This window comes from Oncorhynchus clarkii, chromosome 16 (assembly GCF_045791955.1).
Source record: "Oncorhynchus clarkii lewisi isolate Uvic-CL-2024 chromosome 16, UVic_Ocla_1.0, whole genome shotgun sequence".
NCBI classification, from domain to species: domain Eukaryota; kingdom Metazoa; phylum Chordata; class Actinopteri; order Salmoniformes; family Salmonidae; genus Oncorhynchus; species Oncorhynchus clarkii.
In genome coordinates this window covers 50,280,729-50,297,513 of record NC_092162.1, presented here as the reverse complement: position 1 = coordinate 50,297,513, position 16,785 = coordinate 50,280,729, and the positions used below count along the sequence as shown (strand labels likewise).

General features: G+C 40.5%; 1 protein-coding gene across 8 annotated transcripts in view; it reads right to left on the bottom strand.

Annotated features, from left to right (window-relative positions):
* Positions 1-13,887: 13,887 nt before the first annotated feature.
* The window catches only part of LOC139368644 (NAD kinase-like), a 42,893-nt gene continuing 39,995 nt past the window's right edge, over positions 13,888-16,785 (bottom strand). For 4 of the 8 annotated variants that reach the window (XR_011627005.1, XR_011627006.1, XR_011627007.1 and 1 more), the window contains 2 exons: positions 15,310-16,663; positions 13,888-15,051 (listed from right to left, as the gene is read on the bottom strand). Coding sequence is in view for 4 of the 8 variants with exons in the window: in XM_071107773.1 (XP_070963874.1) it covers positions 16,516-16,663 (148 nt within the window). In the remaining 4 variants the exon portion in view is untranslated. Of the gene's footprint in view, positions 16,664-16,785 lie in introns of all 8 variants that reach the window. The other 4 variants (XM_071107773.1, XM_071107774.1, XM_071107775.1 and 1 more) reach the window with 1 other exon arrangement.

The window sequence follows — 16,785 nt, the reverse complement described above, 5'->3', positions numbered from 1 at the left end:
CTGACAGAGCTTGAGGCTCTGCAGAGAAGAATGTGAATGTGATATCAATACCTTTAAAACATTTGCTAAAATTTCTAAACCTGTTTTTGCTTTGTCATTATGGGTTATAGTGTGTAGATTGAGAAGCAACAACAATTTAATCAATTGTAGAATAAGGCGGTAACGTAACAGAATGTGGAAAAAGTCAAGTGGTCTGAATACTTTCTGAATGCACTGTATATTTTCAATTTGTATGACATGTTATTAATTCCAATTGTCTTTAAGTGGTTGTGCTAAAAAAAATGTTTTATTGTACTGTCGGCCGACCCCCATTTTGTAGGTCCATTGATCCATGTAAGAAGGGGTGTGTTATGATGAGCATCTGTTGGCTGTCATGGACAAAGTGGAGTTTTTATTGAGAGTTAGAATAGAAGAATACACAAGATGTAATTTCAACATTTGGTTGTGCTTCAGCAGTTTTTTTTCTTGTCAGTCACTTAGTCACACAATTAGTCCATGTCAGCTAACATTTTTTAGATTGTAAATGAATCTTGTAGCCAGCTATCTAAACTTGCTGTAATCATGGTCGAGTTACCAACCAGGATGCCCTCATTGATTTTGTTAGTCACTCTCAGTCAGATATCATAATAAAAACTGCAAACCTTTCTTTCCACCCTATGACAAAATATGTAGAATTGCAGGAAATGTACTGTAAAATGTAAAATTTTTCTCTGCACCATGGCAAAATTCGTAGAACTGCATGAAATTAGTTATAACATTGCTGCATTTTTCTCTGCCTCGTGGTTGTGGGTATGCAGACCTGCGAACCAATGCAGCCTCCATCATGGAGTTCAAATGTTGTTGTGGTCCCCACCCATAGCCAAGGGTACTGGCGGTGCTGAGGGTGCTGCAGCACCCCCCCAAAAAAATATTTTTATTCAGAAGAAAATGTGGGCCTGAGTGCTTGCAGAGAGATAGAAACATCAAGAACAAGACAATATTTTCTAGCTGCTGTTTCACTTAAAAATGGACGAGATACTCATCTTATCAACATAAAACTAAATTGTGTCCAGCGTCCTCAAGTCACAACATCGTTTTTTTTTTACACCTCCATACAGGACTGCAGTCATGTGCACACAGGTGTGCTATATTTACAAGGTGCGTACCCCTATGTAAACTGCGGAGTTAGCCTCGATCATCGGAGGTACATTCATTTCCAAAGGAACCCTGCGTTTGCCTTGCAGCATTGCGTTGCAGAGACAGTTGTTGCGCGCTCTGTGTGGGGCATATGCTGGATTTATCGAACCTATGCGTCAAACTGTATGCGTAGACGGCTTGACATAAATGGTGGAAGAAGGTGAATGTTGAACTTTTGTTGCACAAATATCCAGATGATGCTGAGTACTATTTTGCACAAACACACTAACGTCCCGCTGCAGCATTTCCAACCTTAAAAATAACAAAGGTGTCCCCAAAATATCGTTTTGAATAGATAATACAAGGACCAGCGCGAAATTGCATGTTAATGGTGGAAGTTTTCTATGTTTATAACGTGCATTTGCAAACTGCATTCATCTCAACTTCCGAAACGTTTAATCACAGAACGATTAGACAGATAATTCACTGGACGAATAAATATGAAGCATCCGCTTGGCGTTTCCACTCACTACCAAATATGGTGGGAGGAGATGGAACGAGATGGATTTTGGCCGACATTCTGCACATTTTTTCATCGATGAAACATTTGCTCTCAATTTGCTCTCTGTTCCCAAAACTCGAATCTACTATGAACATAGTGGACTACGTTTTGTAGACTCTACCCTTTGCAAAAGTTGTAAAAAAAAAAAAAGCGCTGTGTAGAAGGAGTGCAAAGGCGAATTTAGTTATTACACACGCGCACTTCACAGAGTAGACATTCCCTAATGAAATATGCAAACACAGACTTGTTCTGCCCATTAGAAACGACAGGCGGTGGTCTATCTTGGTTTAGTTATAAAGCTTTGGTTTAATCTTGAACACAACTCTGATGAGGTTCCACTGGAAATGTTTGACCACAAGGGGGCATAATGACTCCCCAATCCACTGATCAGTGCATTGGACAATGTAAACAAAGACAATCCAAAGGTTTTGTATAATTTCAGCCAGTAGTTTTGAAATTAGCACTCAAAACTGGTCCCCAGAAAGTGTGTAACACATAGAGATAGGGAGGACTCATCTTTGTGTCTGTGACAGCATTGGCAACGCCATTAAGGTTAAGTAATCAATTTTCTTCTTCAAAATTGGCTGATCCCTCTTGATGCACCAGGTTGGACATGACTCCAACAGGAAGTCATTGGAAGTCCCACCCAGTTGACTGCCTTAAAGTGGTGGAAGCTGCCCATACTAACACCCCCTTTTGGCCACTACAGGCCTCTATCCTTCTCTATTGTACAACATCATCCATTAAGTATGATATGTTACGTTCTGTCAACAAATATAGACAGTGTATTCGGAAAGTATTCAGACCACTTGACTTATTCCACATTTTGTTATGTTACAGTCTTATTCTAAAATTGATTTCCTTTATTTAACTAGGCAAGTCAGTTAAGAACAAATTCTTATTTTCAATGACTGCCTAGGAACAGTGGGTTAACTGCCTTGTTCAGGGGCAGAACAACTCAGGGATTTGATCTTGTAACCTTTCAGTTACTAGTTCAACACTCTAACCACTAGGCTACGCTGCCACCCCAATTAAATAGATAAACATCCTAATCTATCTACACACAATACCCCATAATGACAAAACCTAAACATGTATTTAGACTTTTTTGCAAATCTATTAAAAGTTAAAAACAGAAATACCTTATTTACATAAGAATTCAGACCTTTTGCTATGATAATCGAAATTGAGCTCAGGTGCATCCTGTTTCCATTGATCATCATTGAGATGTTTCTACAACTTGATTGGAGTCCACCTGGTCAAATTGAGCAATTGGGGGAGAAGGACCCTGGTCAGGGTGGTGACAGGGTCCAGAGTTTCTCTGTGGAGATGTGAGAACCTTCCGGAAGGACAACCATCTCTGCTGCACTCCACCAATCAGGCCTTTATGGTAGAGTGACCAGATGGAAGCCACTCCTCAGTAAAAGGCACATGACAGCCCGCTTGGAGTTTGCCAAAAGCCATATCAAATCAAATCAAATCAAATGTATTTATATAGCCCTTCGTACATCAGCTGATATCTCAAAGTGCTGTACAGAAACCCAGCCTAAAACCCCAAACAGCAAGCAATGCAGGTGTAGAAGCATAAAGGACTCAATCCATGAGAAACAAGATGCAGGTCTCTGAATTCTCTGGTCTGATGAAACCAGGATTGAACTCTTTGGCCTGAATGCCAAGCATCACGTCTGGAGGAAACCTGGCACCATCCCTATGGTTAAGCATGGTGGTAGCAGAATAATGCTGTGGAGATTTTTAAAAATGTTGGGAGACTAGTCAGAATCGAAGGAAAGATGAACGGAGCAAAGTATAGAGAGATCCTTGATGAAAACTTACTCCAGAGCGCTCAGGACCTCACCTTCCAACAGGACAACGACCCTAAGCACACAGCCAAGGCAACGCAGGAGTGGCTTCAGGACAACACTCTGAATGTCCTTGAGTGGCCCAGCCAGAGCCCGGACTTGAACCCGATCTGCTCTCTGGAGAGACCTGAAAATAGCTGTGCAACAACACTCCCCATCCAACCTGACAGAGCTTGAGGCTCTGCAGAGAAGAATGTGAATGTGATATCAATACCTTTAAAACATTTGCTAAAATTTCTAAACCTGTTTTTGCTTTGTCATTATGGGTTATAGTGTGTAGATTGAGAAGCAACAACAATTTAATCAATTGTAGAATAAGGCGGTAACGTAACAGAATGTGGAAAAAGTCAAGTGGTCTGAATACTTTCTGAATGCACTGTATATTTTCAATTTGTATGACATGTTATTAATTCCAATTGTCTTTAAGTGGTTGTGCTAAAAAAAATGTTTTATTGTACTGTCGGCCGACCCCCATTTTGTAGGTCCATTGATCCATGTAAGAAGGGGTGTGTTATGATGAGCATCTGTTGGCTGTCATGGACAAAGTGGAGTTTTTATTGAGAGTTAGAATAGAAGAATACACAAGATGTAATTTCAACATTTGGTTGTGCTTCAGCAGTTTTTTTTCTTGTCAGTCACTTAGTCACACAATTAGTCCATGTCAGCTAACATTTTTTAGATTGTAAATGAATCTTGTAGCCAGCTATCTAAACTTGCTGTAATCATGGTCGAGTTACCAACCAGGATGCCCTCATTGATTTTGTTAGTCACTCTCAGTCAGATATCATAATAAAAACTGCAAACCTTTCTTTCCACCCTATGACAAAATATGTAGAATTGCAGGAAATGTACTGTAAAATGTAAAATTTTTCTCTGCACCATGGCAAAATTCGTAGAACTGCATGAAATTAGTTATAACATTGCTGCATTTTTCTCTGCCTCGTGGTTGTGGGTATGCAGACCTGCGAACCAATGCAGCCTCCATCATGGAGTTCAAATGTTGTTGTGGTCCCCACCCATAGCCAAGGGTACTGGCGGTGCTGAGGGTGCTGCAGCACCCCCCCAAAAAAATATTTTTATTCAGAAGAAAATGTGGGCCTGAGTGCTTGCAGAGAGATAGAAACATCAAGAACAAGACAATATTTTCTAGCTGCTGTTTCACTTAAAAATGGACGAGATACTCATCTTATCAACATAAAACTAAATTGTGTCCAGCGTCCTCAAGTCACAACATCGTTTTTTTTTTACACCTCCATACAGGACTGCAGTCATGTGCACACAGGTGTGCTATATTTACAAGGTGCGTACCCCTATGTAAACTGCGGAGTTAGCCTCGATCATCGGAGGTACATTCATTTCCAAAGGAACCCTGCGTTTGCCTTGCAGCATTGCGTTGCAGAGACAGTTGTTGCGCGCTCTGTGTGGGGCATATGCTGGATTTATCGAACCTATGCGTCAAACTGTATGCGTAGACGGCTTGACATAAATGGTGGAAGAAGGTGAATGTTGAACTTTTGTTGCACAAATATCCAGATGATGCTGAGTACTATTTTGCACAAACACACTAACGTCCCGCTGCAGCATTTCCAACCTTAAAAATAACAAAGGTGTCCCCAAAATATCGTTTTGAATAGATAATACAAGGACCAGCGCGAAATTGCATGTTAATGGTGGAAGTTTTCTATGTTTATAACGTGCATTTGCAAACTGCATTCATCTCAACTTCCGAAACGTTTAATCACAGAACGATTAGACAGATAATTCACTGGACGAATAAATATGAAGCATCCGCTTGGCGTTTCCACTCACTACCAAATATGGTGGGAGGAGATGGAACGAGATGGATTTTGGCCGACATTCTGCACATTTTTTCATCGATGAAACATTTGCTCTCAATTTGCTCTCTGTTCCCAAAACTCGAATCTACTATGAACATAGTGGACTACGTTTTGTAGACTCTACCCTTTGCAAAAGTTGTAAAAAAAAAAAAAGCGCTGTGTAGAAGGAGTGCAAAGGCGAATTTAGTTATTACACACGCGCACTTCACAGAGTAGACATTCCCTAATGAAATATGCAAACACAGACTTGTTCTGCCCATTAGAAACGACAGGCGGTGGTCTATCTTGGTTTAGTTATAAAGCTTTGGTTTAATCTTGAACACAACTCTGATGAGGTTCCACTGGAAATGTTTGACCACAAGGGGGCATAATGACTCCCCAATCCACTGATCAGTGCATTGGACAATGTAAACAAAGACAATCCAAAGGTTTTGTATAATTTCAGCCAGTAGTTTTGAAATTAGCACTCAAAACTGGTCCCCAGAAAGTGTGTAACACATAGAGATAGGGAGGACTCATCTTTGTGTCTGTGACAGCATTGGCAACGCCATTAAGGTTAAGTAATCAATTTTCTTCTTCAAAATTGGCTGATCCCTCTTGATGCACCAGGTTGGACATGACTCCAACAGGAAGTCATTGGAAGTCCCACCCAGTTGACTGCCTTAAAGTGGTGGAAGCTGCCCATACTAACACCCCCTTTTGGCCACTACAGGCCTCTATCCTTCTCTATTGTACAACATCATCCATTAAGTATGATATGTTACGTTCTGTCAACAAATATAGACAGTGTATTCGGAAAGTATTCAGACCACTTGACTTATTCCACATTTTGTTATGTTACAGTCTTATTCTAAAATTGATTTCCTTTATTTAACTAGGCAAGTCAGTTAAGAACAAATTCTTATTTTCAATGACTGCCTAGGAACAGTGGGTTAACTGCCTTGTTCAGGGGCAGAACAACTCAGGGATTTGATCTTGTAACCTTTCAGTTACTAGTTCAACACTCTAACCACTAGGCTACGCTGCCACCCCAATTAAATAGATAAACATCCTAATCTATCTACACACAATACCCCATAATGACAAAACCTAAACATGTATTTAGACTTTTTTGCAAATCTATTAAAAGTTAAAAACAGAAATACCTTATTTACATAAGAATTCAGACCTTTTGCTATGATAATCGAAATTGAGCTCAGGTGCATCCTGTTTCCATTGATCATCATTGAGATGTTTCTACAACTTGATTGGAGTCCACCTGGTCAAATTGAGCAATTGGGGGAGAAGGTCCCTGGTCAGGGTGGTGACAGGGTCCAGAGTTTCTCTGTGGAGATGTGAGAACCTTCCGGAAGGACAACCATCTCTGCTGCACTCCACCAATCAGGCCTTTATGGTAGAGTGACCAGATGGAAGCCACTCCTCAGTAAAAGGCACATGACAGCCCGCTTGGAGTTTGCCAAAAGCCATATCAAATCAAATCAAATCAAATGTATTTATATAGCCCTTCGTACATCAGCTGATATCTCAAAGTGCTGTACAGAAACCCAGCCTAAAACCCCAAACAGCAAGCAATGCAGGTGTAGAAGCATAAAGGACTCAATCCATGAGAAACAAGATGCAGGTCTCTGAATTCTCTGGTCTGATGAAACCAGGATTGAACTCTTTGGCCTGAATGCCAAGCATCACGTCTGGAGGAAACCTGGCACCATCCCTATGGTTAAGCATGGTGGTAGCAGAATAATGCTGTGGAGATTTTTAAAAATGTTGGGAGACTAGTCAGAATCGAAGGAAAGATGAACGGAGCAAAGTATAGAGAGATCCTTGATGAAAACTTACTCCAGAGCGCTCAGGACCTCACCTTCCAACAGGACAACGACCCTAAGCACACAGCCAAGGCAACGCAGGAGTGGCTTCAGGACAACACTCTGAATGTCCTTGAGTGGCCCAGCCAGAGCCCGGACTTGAACCCGATCTGCTCTCTGGAGAGACCTGAAAATAGCTGTGCAACAACACTCCCCATCCAACCTGACAGAGCTTGAGGCTCTGCAGAGAAGAATGTGAATGTGATATCAATACCTTTAAAACATTTGCTAAAATTTCTAAACCTGTTTTTGCTTTGTCATTATGGGTTATAGTGTGTAGATTGAGAAGCAACAACAATTTAATCAATTGTAGAATAAGGCGGTAACGTAACAGAATGTGGAAAAAGTCAAGTGGTCTGAATACTTTCTGAATGCACTGTATATTTTCAATTTGTATGACATGTTATTAATTCCAATTGTCTTTAAGTGGTTGTGCTAAAAAAAATGTTTTATTGTACTGTCGGCCGACCCCCATTTTGTAGGTCCATTGATCCATGTAAGAAGGGGTGTGTTATGATGAGCATCTGTTGGCTGTCATGGACAAAGTGGAGTTTTTATTGAGAGTTAGAATAGAAGAATACACAAGATGTAATTTCAACATTTGGTTGTGCTTCAGCAGTTTTTTTTCTTGTCAGTCACTTAGTCACACAATTAGTCCATGTCAGCTAACATTTTTTAGATTGTAAATGAATCTTGTAGCCAGCTATCTAAACTTGCTGTAATCATGGTCGAGTTACCAACCAGGATGCCCTCATTGATTTTGTTAGTCACTCTCAGTCAGATATCATAATAAAAACTGCAAACCTTTCTTTCCACCCTATGACAAAATATGTAGAATTGCAGGAAATGTACTGTAAAATGTAAAATTTTTCTCTGCACCATGGCAAAATTCGTAGAACTGCATGAAATTAGTTATAACATTGCTGCATTTTTCTCTGCCTCGTGGTTGTGGGTATGCAGACCTGCGAACCAATGCAGCCTCCATCATGGAGTTCAAATGTTGTTGTGGTCCCCACCCATAGCCAAGGGTACTGGCGGTGCTGAGGGTGCTGCAGCACCCCCCCAAAAAAATATTTTTATTCAGAAGAAAATGTGGGCCTGAGTGCTTGCAGAGAGATAGAAACATCAAGAACAAGACAATATTTTCTAGCTGCTGTTTCACTTAAAAATGGACGAGATACTCATCTTATCAACATAAAACTAAATTGTGTCCAGCGTCCTCAAGTCACAACATCGTTTTTTTTTTACACCTCCATACAGGACTGCAGTCATGTGCACACAGGTGTGCTATATTTACAAGGTGCGTACCCCTATGTAAACTGCGGAGTTAGCCTCGATCATCGGAGGTACATTCATTTCCAAAGGAACCCTGCGTTTGCCTTGCAGCATTGCGTTGCAGAGACAGTTGTTGCGCGCTCTGTGTGGGGCATATGCTGGATTTATCGAACCTATGCGTCAAACTGTATGCGTAGACGGCTTGACATAAATGGTGGAAGAAGGTGAATGTTGAACTTTTGTTGCACAAATATCCAGATGATGCTGAGTACTATTTTGCACAAACACACTAACGGTGTAATCAAGGCGTTGAAGGTGTATTCCGCAACACATTATGCTCTAGGGGTGCTAATTAGTAAAATTACCCAAAATTGGGCAAATCAGTGCACATTTCTCCAAACCAGAATAAAAGCATACAGTCATATGTTTATTTAAGTAATATCGTGGTTCAATTAGCATATTATTATACATCAGCTATACAATACACATCTGGACTTGTTACCATCTTGTACTGTAACTAATATCCACATACTGTATATTCCTATTTCAGTCCATTGTTTAGCAATGGGAGGGCTCAGATCTTCCATCCCCAAACCTGAGACCAAGGCACCAGGAACTGATCCCTCCACCTTGTTGCCCGGTCAGTATACGTTCCAACTGTTCTCCTTATACATGGAGTAGAGAGACCTTTTTGTCACATTTAACCATTTATTCATTTCAACATTCTTCCTGAACTGCAAGAAAAGCTTTGGATAAGTTCCTTAGTGCCACATTTTTATATTATCACATGAATCAGAATGCAAGGTACATTTTCACAGCACAAGAAGAATGACTGTCTTACTCAGGAATTTTCCCAGTTTTGATTGAGTAGGCCCTAAGTGTCAGTGTAACCAATGTGAAATGGCTAGCTAGTTAGGGGTGGTGCGCGCTAATAGTGTTTCAATCGGTGACTTCACTCACTCTGAGACCTTGAAGTAGTTGTTCCCCTTGCTCTGCAAGGGCCACAGATTTTGTGGAGCGATGGGTAACGATGCTTCGTGGGTGTCAATTGTCTATGTGTGCAGAGGGTCCCTGGTTCGAGCCCGGGTAGGGGCGAAGGGACCAAAGCCAATATGCTTTGCTTTCTCTTGACCCTAGAGATAAAGCCTTGGTCAGAGCTCTCATGCTTGAAGTTTTACTTCTGCTTCCTCATCGCCTCTTTGATGGCACTCCGGTCCTCACACTGACAAACATCTACAGGCAAAGTACAGCTATGAGGACGACTTCACTGTATCCCTCATCCAACTGGTTGGAATTTGTAAGTGGCGTGACTTACATTAGTGGCAATAACAACAGATTGGAAACTTATGACCTAATCAACAGCCACCTACGCCCCTCCTGAAAGCAGAAGTGTGCAGACATGAACACATGATGAAAAGTCCAGAGAAAATAAATGCAACCTCCGACTCAGATCATCCCCCATGTCAACATTGTGTGCTATGGTGAAATCCTGATTATGCCACCAACACCAAAGACTGTGTAATACGTCACCAGGGGCATCCTGTAGGAGAACAGGCAGTAGCTGATAGTGTTTGTCCTCAGTGTGTTGATGGTCATGATACGCACTGTGGTCAACTTCATGGTGCTTCCAGTCCAGGATAGAAAGAACTTGCTTGTGGTATGTTGCATGTGGACGTACAAAATTAAACCAACCTCTTTTTAAAGGGTCATGTTCAGTACGGTACACCATAGCAAAACGTTTTGCAACGGAAAATAACAATCTGAGCTCTCATTGGACAAGTTCAGGTAGTAACTTCTTGTTTCAAAACGTTTCTCCCTACTGAACATGGCTCAATTATGACCAGATATATGACTGTGCGTGTCTTTATGCCACAGGTACTGTTTTGGTAGCGACAGTTGTGACTCGATGGCCTCTCATCTCCTTCTGAAAACCCATTGGACGAGAAAGCCAGAGGTACCGCCCCTCTTACCTTCTCCTCCAATAGGTTTTGAGGAGACGAGGAGTGATGACTCAAGGAGTATGCAATTAAGAAAAGGCCTGTGTGTGCGCTTTTGTGGAAGGTGCGGTATGTATGCATCCTGTGTGTGGTCGTGGTGGCCCATGTCCTGTGCGCCACGCTGCTCATCCAGAGGCCCAGCATGATGGTCTGCCGGGTGGGCGGAGCTCTGGAGACCATCCAGGAGCAGTACTTCCTGCTCAATCTGTGCTCCTCCATGGTTACATTTGAACTACAGGCTCAGGTACTGCCACATTCCACATGAATCATAACACATCTGGCACCCGATAGCCATTGTCTTCCAACAGATGGTGTCATTCTAACGAGGTGTGGACTTGATCTGTGGTGCAGATGTATATGATTGACTTCAGGGTACCTGGGTATTTGGGATGGAGGTGTACTGAATCGGTAGTTGGTTTAACCTTTGGCTGGTTTTGACATTTGTCTGTCAGCTGTGAGTAACAAGTATCAAGAGAATAAAAAATAAAAACATTTAATCATTGGTGTGTGTGCACTGAACATAATATTATGAGCAGCTACATGTGCATAAACAGTGAGTATGTAAAGAACAGTACATAAATAACTCACAATACAAGATTACACAATACTATGCATAAAGCATGTGAACTCAATAGAAGGTAGGGTGGTGGAAAGAATGTTAACCTTTAAAGATTCCAAGTATATACACAGTAAAGTACACCCACTAAAGACAACAAAAAAAACATTTTGAGCAAAAGTGTTTAGGCAACTTCAAGGAGTAGGGCATTCAAGGAGTTGGTCTGATGGGAATCCATGATGTCATCGGCCTCCCCCTTGCTTTGGGAACAATAGAAGCACTATAGAGAACAAAAGAGGAAAGCCCCACCCCCCACACTTGTGCAATGTCATGACTTACCTGGACCACCTATTAAGATGTGCCTTTTGTTAAGTAAATCAGGTGTTAAGAGGTGAAAAGGAGACTGGAGTTTCACTTATGAGGCGCATACTTCATGTAAAACAGGTTTGGCACATTAACAGGTTTATCCATCCTTTGTTCCAGGTTTAAGAATGTGCTAGAGGTAGCCTACTTCCTGTACCTGATGTACATGGTGAGTAAAGCCAATGGTTGACCTGATCCCGAATCAGGTCTTTGGAGGAAATGTGGTTGGTTCAGAGATCCACTTCAAATGACCAGTCTTCTGACTTCAGATCAGTACACATTGGGGGCAGGACAAGACCTACACACTGGAGACCGCTGCTGTGACAGGAGCAGTGATCTCAGTGCTGATCAAGGGCGTGCTCTTCTGGGCTCTCTTCTGATTGGCGCGCAGCTCTGGCCAGGGCCTGGACAGGAGTGAATGGAGTATAGCTTATTTTTCCTTCACCTGTTCCATTGCTTGTTTACGAGGAGTCACTGGAAGTCCAGGATATTCAGGCTAGACAAGAACAAGGCTCATAGATGACACACAAACATGACTTCAAACAATATTTTGACACATTTAAGGATCATTTGTAGAAACACATTTTTGTTATGGGCACAGTAAAACAGTCATTCCGAGAACCTCTGACTGAAATTGAAAAATAGACCAACTACTTGTTTTTGTTGGAAGGTTTCCATCCAATTTGCGACAGAATTTTTTGGTTTATTTCCATCAAACGTACTTGTTGCGGATAAACGGCTGTGCTTGATGACATAGTGCACATAAACACTTCTCGCTTAGAGCGACTGCCCCTAAAAAGCAACTTCCTTTTGAAAACGGTCTATATGGCATCAATTTGAGTCATTAACATTTAATAGTGTGAAAATTGACCACAAAGTGTAAATAATATCATTTGGATCATAAAGTCAGTCTTGTCCAAAACAGAGATGGGAAAAACAATGGTCACGGAATGAAGGGTAAAGTAAGTTTTCCTTGGGTTGAGTTTCTTTCAAACTGTTCCACATGTCCACAGCACCCAAGTAATAATCAAATCGGCGTGCAGCTGCACGCAATCCGATTGTAATGCCCATGGTCAATTTGGTTTGACATTCGATATCCCTTTGGGACAAGTTACCATCAGTAAATTACACAATGTTCATGGGACAACAAATTCTGTCAACATTTTGAAAATTGTACCGACACTTCCTGTTTCCTTCACAGCGGTGGTGATTGTTTTTATTTGGGGTATGAAAACTGGATTGAAAAATGGTTTGTGACTAACTAATCAGGGTACTTATGTTTCTCTCTCTCTCGCTCTCTCTCTCTCTCGTGTTAACAGACAAGCAGTAAATTGCTTTTGTGAGAAGGAAATGGCTACGGTTACACAGGACGGATTAGCTGTTTGTAACAATTTCCCAATCATTTTGTAACAACTCTGGTTCTAACTAATGTTTGAAGTTAGGAACTGGAGAGAAATGCACTCAAATGGCCATCTGACTGGTCTGTTTTTACTGGAGGCTTCCACTGCCTGTGTCAGACATAAGAATGTCATGCAAAACATTGTAAACTGATTATTTTATAATAGCTGTTGAGCATCACCACTGGTTATAATTTATTACGCGAGTCTAGTGTACTACACAGGGTTACTTTTTCACCACATTTTGCCTACTTCTGGAGTATTGTGGCCGATGCTTACCCTTCAGTGTGCCTACAACACATACAGTGAGATGCTCGGCCACAGCATGCACAATCCAACTTTTGATCACTGAAAGAATTACAGAAATACTAAATCAATGCAGTTATCCAGCACAATTATTTTATGCTGCTTTTACCATAAACCTTTTAGCAAATGATCACTTACCTTAGTAATGCTTGTAGTAATATAAATAACAAGTATTCAGTGGTATTGTAATACAGCCCCATCTATGTAATTGACTGATACATTTTATACTGGCAACTTTTTATTAGCATTTGAGATGTATCCTTTGTAAATAAGACCTATTCTTTTATATACATTAATGTATTAACTATTTGACATTTCAATTTTCTACGCACTTAAAGGAAATATCTTGAAGTTGATTAATCCTTATATCAATTAAAAGTTGCTCACATTGTTGATAGCCCGTTGACGTGATCTATCTCGGTTTTTTGCTGCACTATGATAATAATTTGGTTGACCACCCATTGTGTTTTTGTAAACTACAGGTTCTAAAAATTACAAAACAAAATCGTTGCAGTAAACTCCTTTGTTGCTTCATTTTGAAAAGAAATACAGGAAGAGGAGTGCACTGTTGGGAAAGAGATTACTTCCTCAAATATTCAATGGGTAATAAATCATAGGTTGTGTTCTCTATTTCCTTGTTCCTGGACACGTACAAAAGGGTTCAAATTCATCAGATGAAACCAACATGCAGCAAATTAATGTCTCAACAAGGCACACCAATAATACCAAACAAATAAATTCACACTTGCCCGACAATTCATTGGCTCTCTGTTTATTAAAGTGCTCTGGAAAAATAGCAGAATTCATTTCAGAAACAATATTTACAAAACGTACCATTACAAAAGAGTTATAGGACCACAGAGATGTAGAAGTCTACAAAACAAAGTGAGAAGCACTTGAAGATTAGACTTGACATAGAAAGCATCATAGGAATAAGGTCCTTCATCCAAAAGGAACCATAAAGGTATCACATTGGGGAAGCTTAAATGATTTCAGTGTAAAAATCTTGGTTCTTTCGTTATCTATCGGCTGGTTTGTAAGGCAAAGTCCACGACTGCCATTACTTCAGTAGAGGATACACTGTACTCACTGAAAAACAAAGTATAGTAGCAAATAAAGACAAACATATTTCTTTCAAATGTTTGCTCTTATAAAACGATATCCCCTAACAACTGAAGGGACTGTCATTCAATCTTGATGAACAGACTCCACTCCAAACTCAATTGTTAGAGGAAATTAATATTTTTCTACTTTAAGAGAATAGATTGTGAAACTAACCTGCACTGAAGCCTTAAGACGATATCAATATAGAAAAAGTACCAAAGAGATTTATATTTCAGCAATGATACAGTGCAAACTGGTTAATAAACATATAGGCTATATAAAAAAAACATCTTATTGAAGCATTATAAATGTGAAAATAAAGGAATGATTGATTGACTAGTTAGAATGAGCTGGTCCTCTTGCAGAGTGTGGTGCACTGGTATCCAGAGCTTAAACCACTTTTTCCATTGGGGAAAATGTCACTTGCCCATCGAACAAGTACATTTAACACGCAAATTCATAAAGTATTAAATTCATATAAACTATAATTAGTTGTCTCTAAAATGAGCATCTGATAGTTAAAGATTATATTATAACTCCTTGATAAAAATGTTATATGAAAAACATGTCAATTTTATCACATCGTATCTTTTACCACCCCCCGAAAAGCCAATTAGGAAAGAAGAAAAACCCTCCATCCATCATATCATATTTTATTATATTATCAAGTCGATATTTCAGAGCTGGTCCGTCAGAGGGGGTGAGAATTATTCTCATTTGGTAAGGTAGGCCAACACCTACAACTGGTATAGGAATGCCTTCAATCTCTCATCATACTGCAATAAGTCTGACACCATAGGTCAGGGGCGGACAACCCTGGTCCTGGAGTGCCACAGGCACAGCAGGGTTTAGGTCCATCCAGGCACCACAGCAGGGTTTAGGTCCATCCAGACACCACACCAGACTCATCACCTCGCCAACTGAGACAATTATTCAATATCATTGATGGGCTAAATTCCATCTACCTGTCCTCTCAAGTCTAAAGCAAATATAAATACGTAAACTATAAAAACCTGAGGTATCCACGGCACTCCGGGACCAGGGTTGCCCTACCCCTGCCTTGGGTGGTAAAACCCTGTAGAATCACAACTGCCTTCATTGTGAACAACGGAATTACCTTGAAATGAATGACATAGTAGATCTATGGCTTTACAGTGAAAGGCAATGAATACAATCAAGTTGTGGTCTCATCTCACCTGGAATGGACTTTAGTTCTTAATGTTTGTTCCATACTGTTCTGGCATTTTACATGGTCAGACACTACAACGTTGTTGTAGACAGAGTAGTTAACGTAAGATGAACATGTACTGGAGCTTCTCAAATGGCTTGCACTGCAGACAAACTGCAGAGAGAGGAATACTGAAGATATGATTATGCTACACTTGCACTAAGCTGTAAATACGATTAAGAAAATTAAAGTTATGTAAACCTTAATAAGCAATTATCTATGTAATAGTTATGAGTTGAAGGCACAATCTACACATTTAGTTCATTATTGCAGAGTAGACGCAATTATTCTGCTTTTCCTGAAGTAGTAATAATAATACCTAATTTTCTGTTAGGGATTGTATAAAAAACAAATACATTTAATTCCTTATCCCCATTATCTCCAAGAACATTGGTTCTTGATGAACAACCCCACTGACAATAGTCACGACATCTGTTTTCTATGTTGAGGAGCTTGGCAGCCCCTTAGCATTCACGTCGCTCAAGCTAAACAAAACAGCGTCCATGGTTTAAGAGGAGCCGAGGTTTGTCCCTGATAGCCTGTAGACGCCACGAAACAATAGACAAAGTGCTAAAACAGACCACATTATATCTCATGGACCAACTTTAACAATCATTATCAGGAGGATTGATATCATGGTTTTGATCCCTAGCTCAGTATTACTTTGTCTGACTGAAAACAATCCAGGTTTAAGTTAACCCGTGAGATTATCTGTTTGTTGGCATAAAAAGGCAATTTCGACAATCTTTTTCAAAGGGCGTGAAATTCTTAACAGTAAGGGATGATTCATTCTAGAACCAAAACAAAATAATGCAAACCATCTCTGGAGGATATTAGTTGCAAATTTACCTGATGGAATCCAACTTAAGTCAATGGGTGCATTCCAGATATAGGATATCAAAATATCATGTTGACGTCATATCCTAGTATGTTAAAACACTTGTCCAGGTATTATAAAGATCGGATTTCATCAGTGAACTGTGCAGAATCTGTATATCTGGAACACACCCAAAGGGTCAACATAGCGTCACCAGGAGGCGAGTTTGTTGGCCTCAGAATTCTTCCTCCTCTGAGCTGAGGTAGTTCTGCTTCTTCCTCACATTCCAGTGTAAACATTGGCTCAGGCTCTCAAACCAGTCGTTCACGGGGTCCCGGAAACAGATTGAGGGAACAGGGAAGCAGGATGTAGTGATGGTAATGCTGGAGATGAGACAATAGGGAGATAAAGAGCAAAGACCATCAAGTCTTGAGTGGGAGGCATGCCAGGTATTCACAATCATCCAAAGAATTACTTGAAAATGACAGACTGACGCTGTTACTAG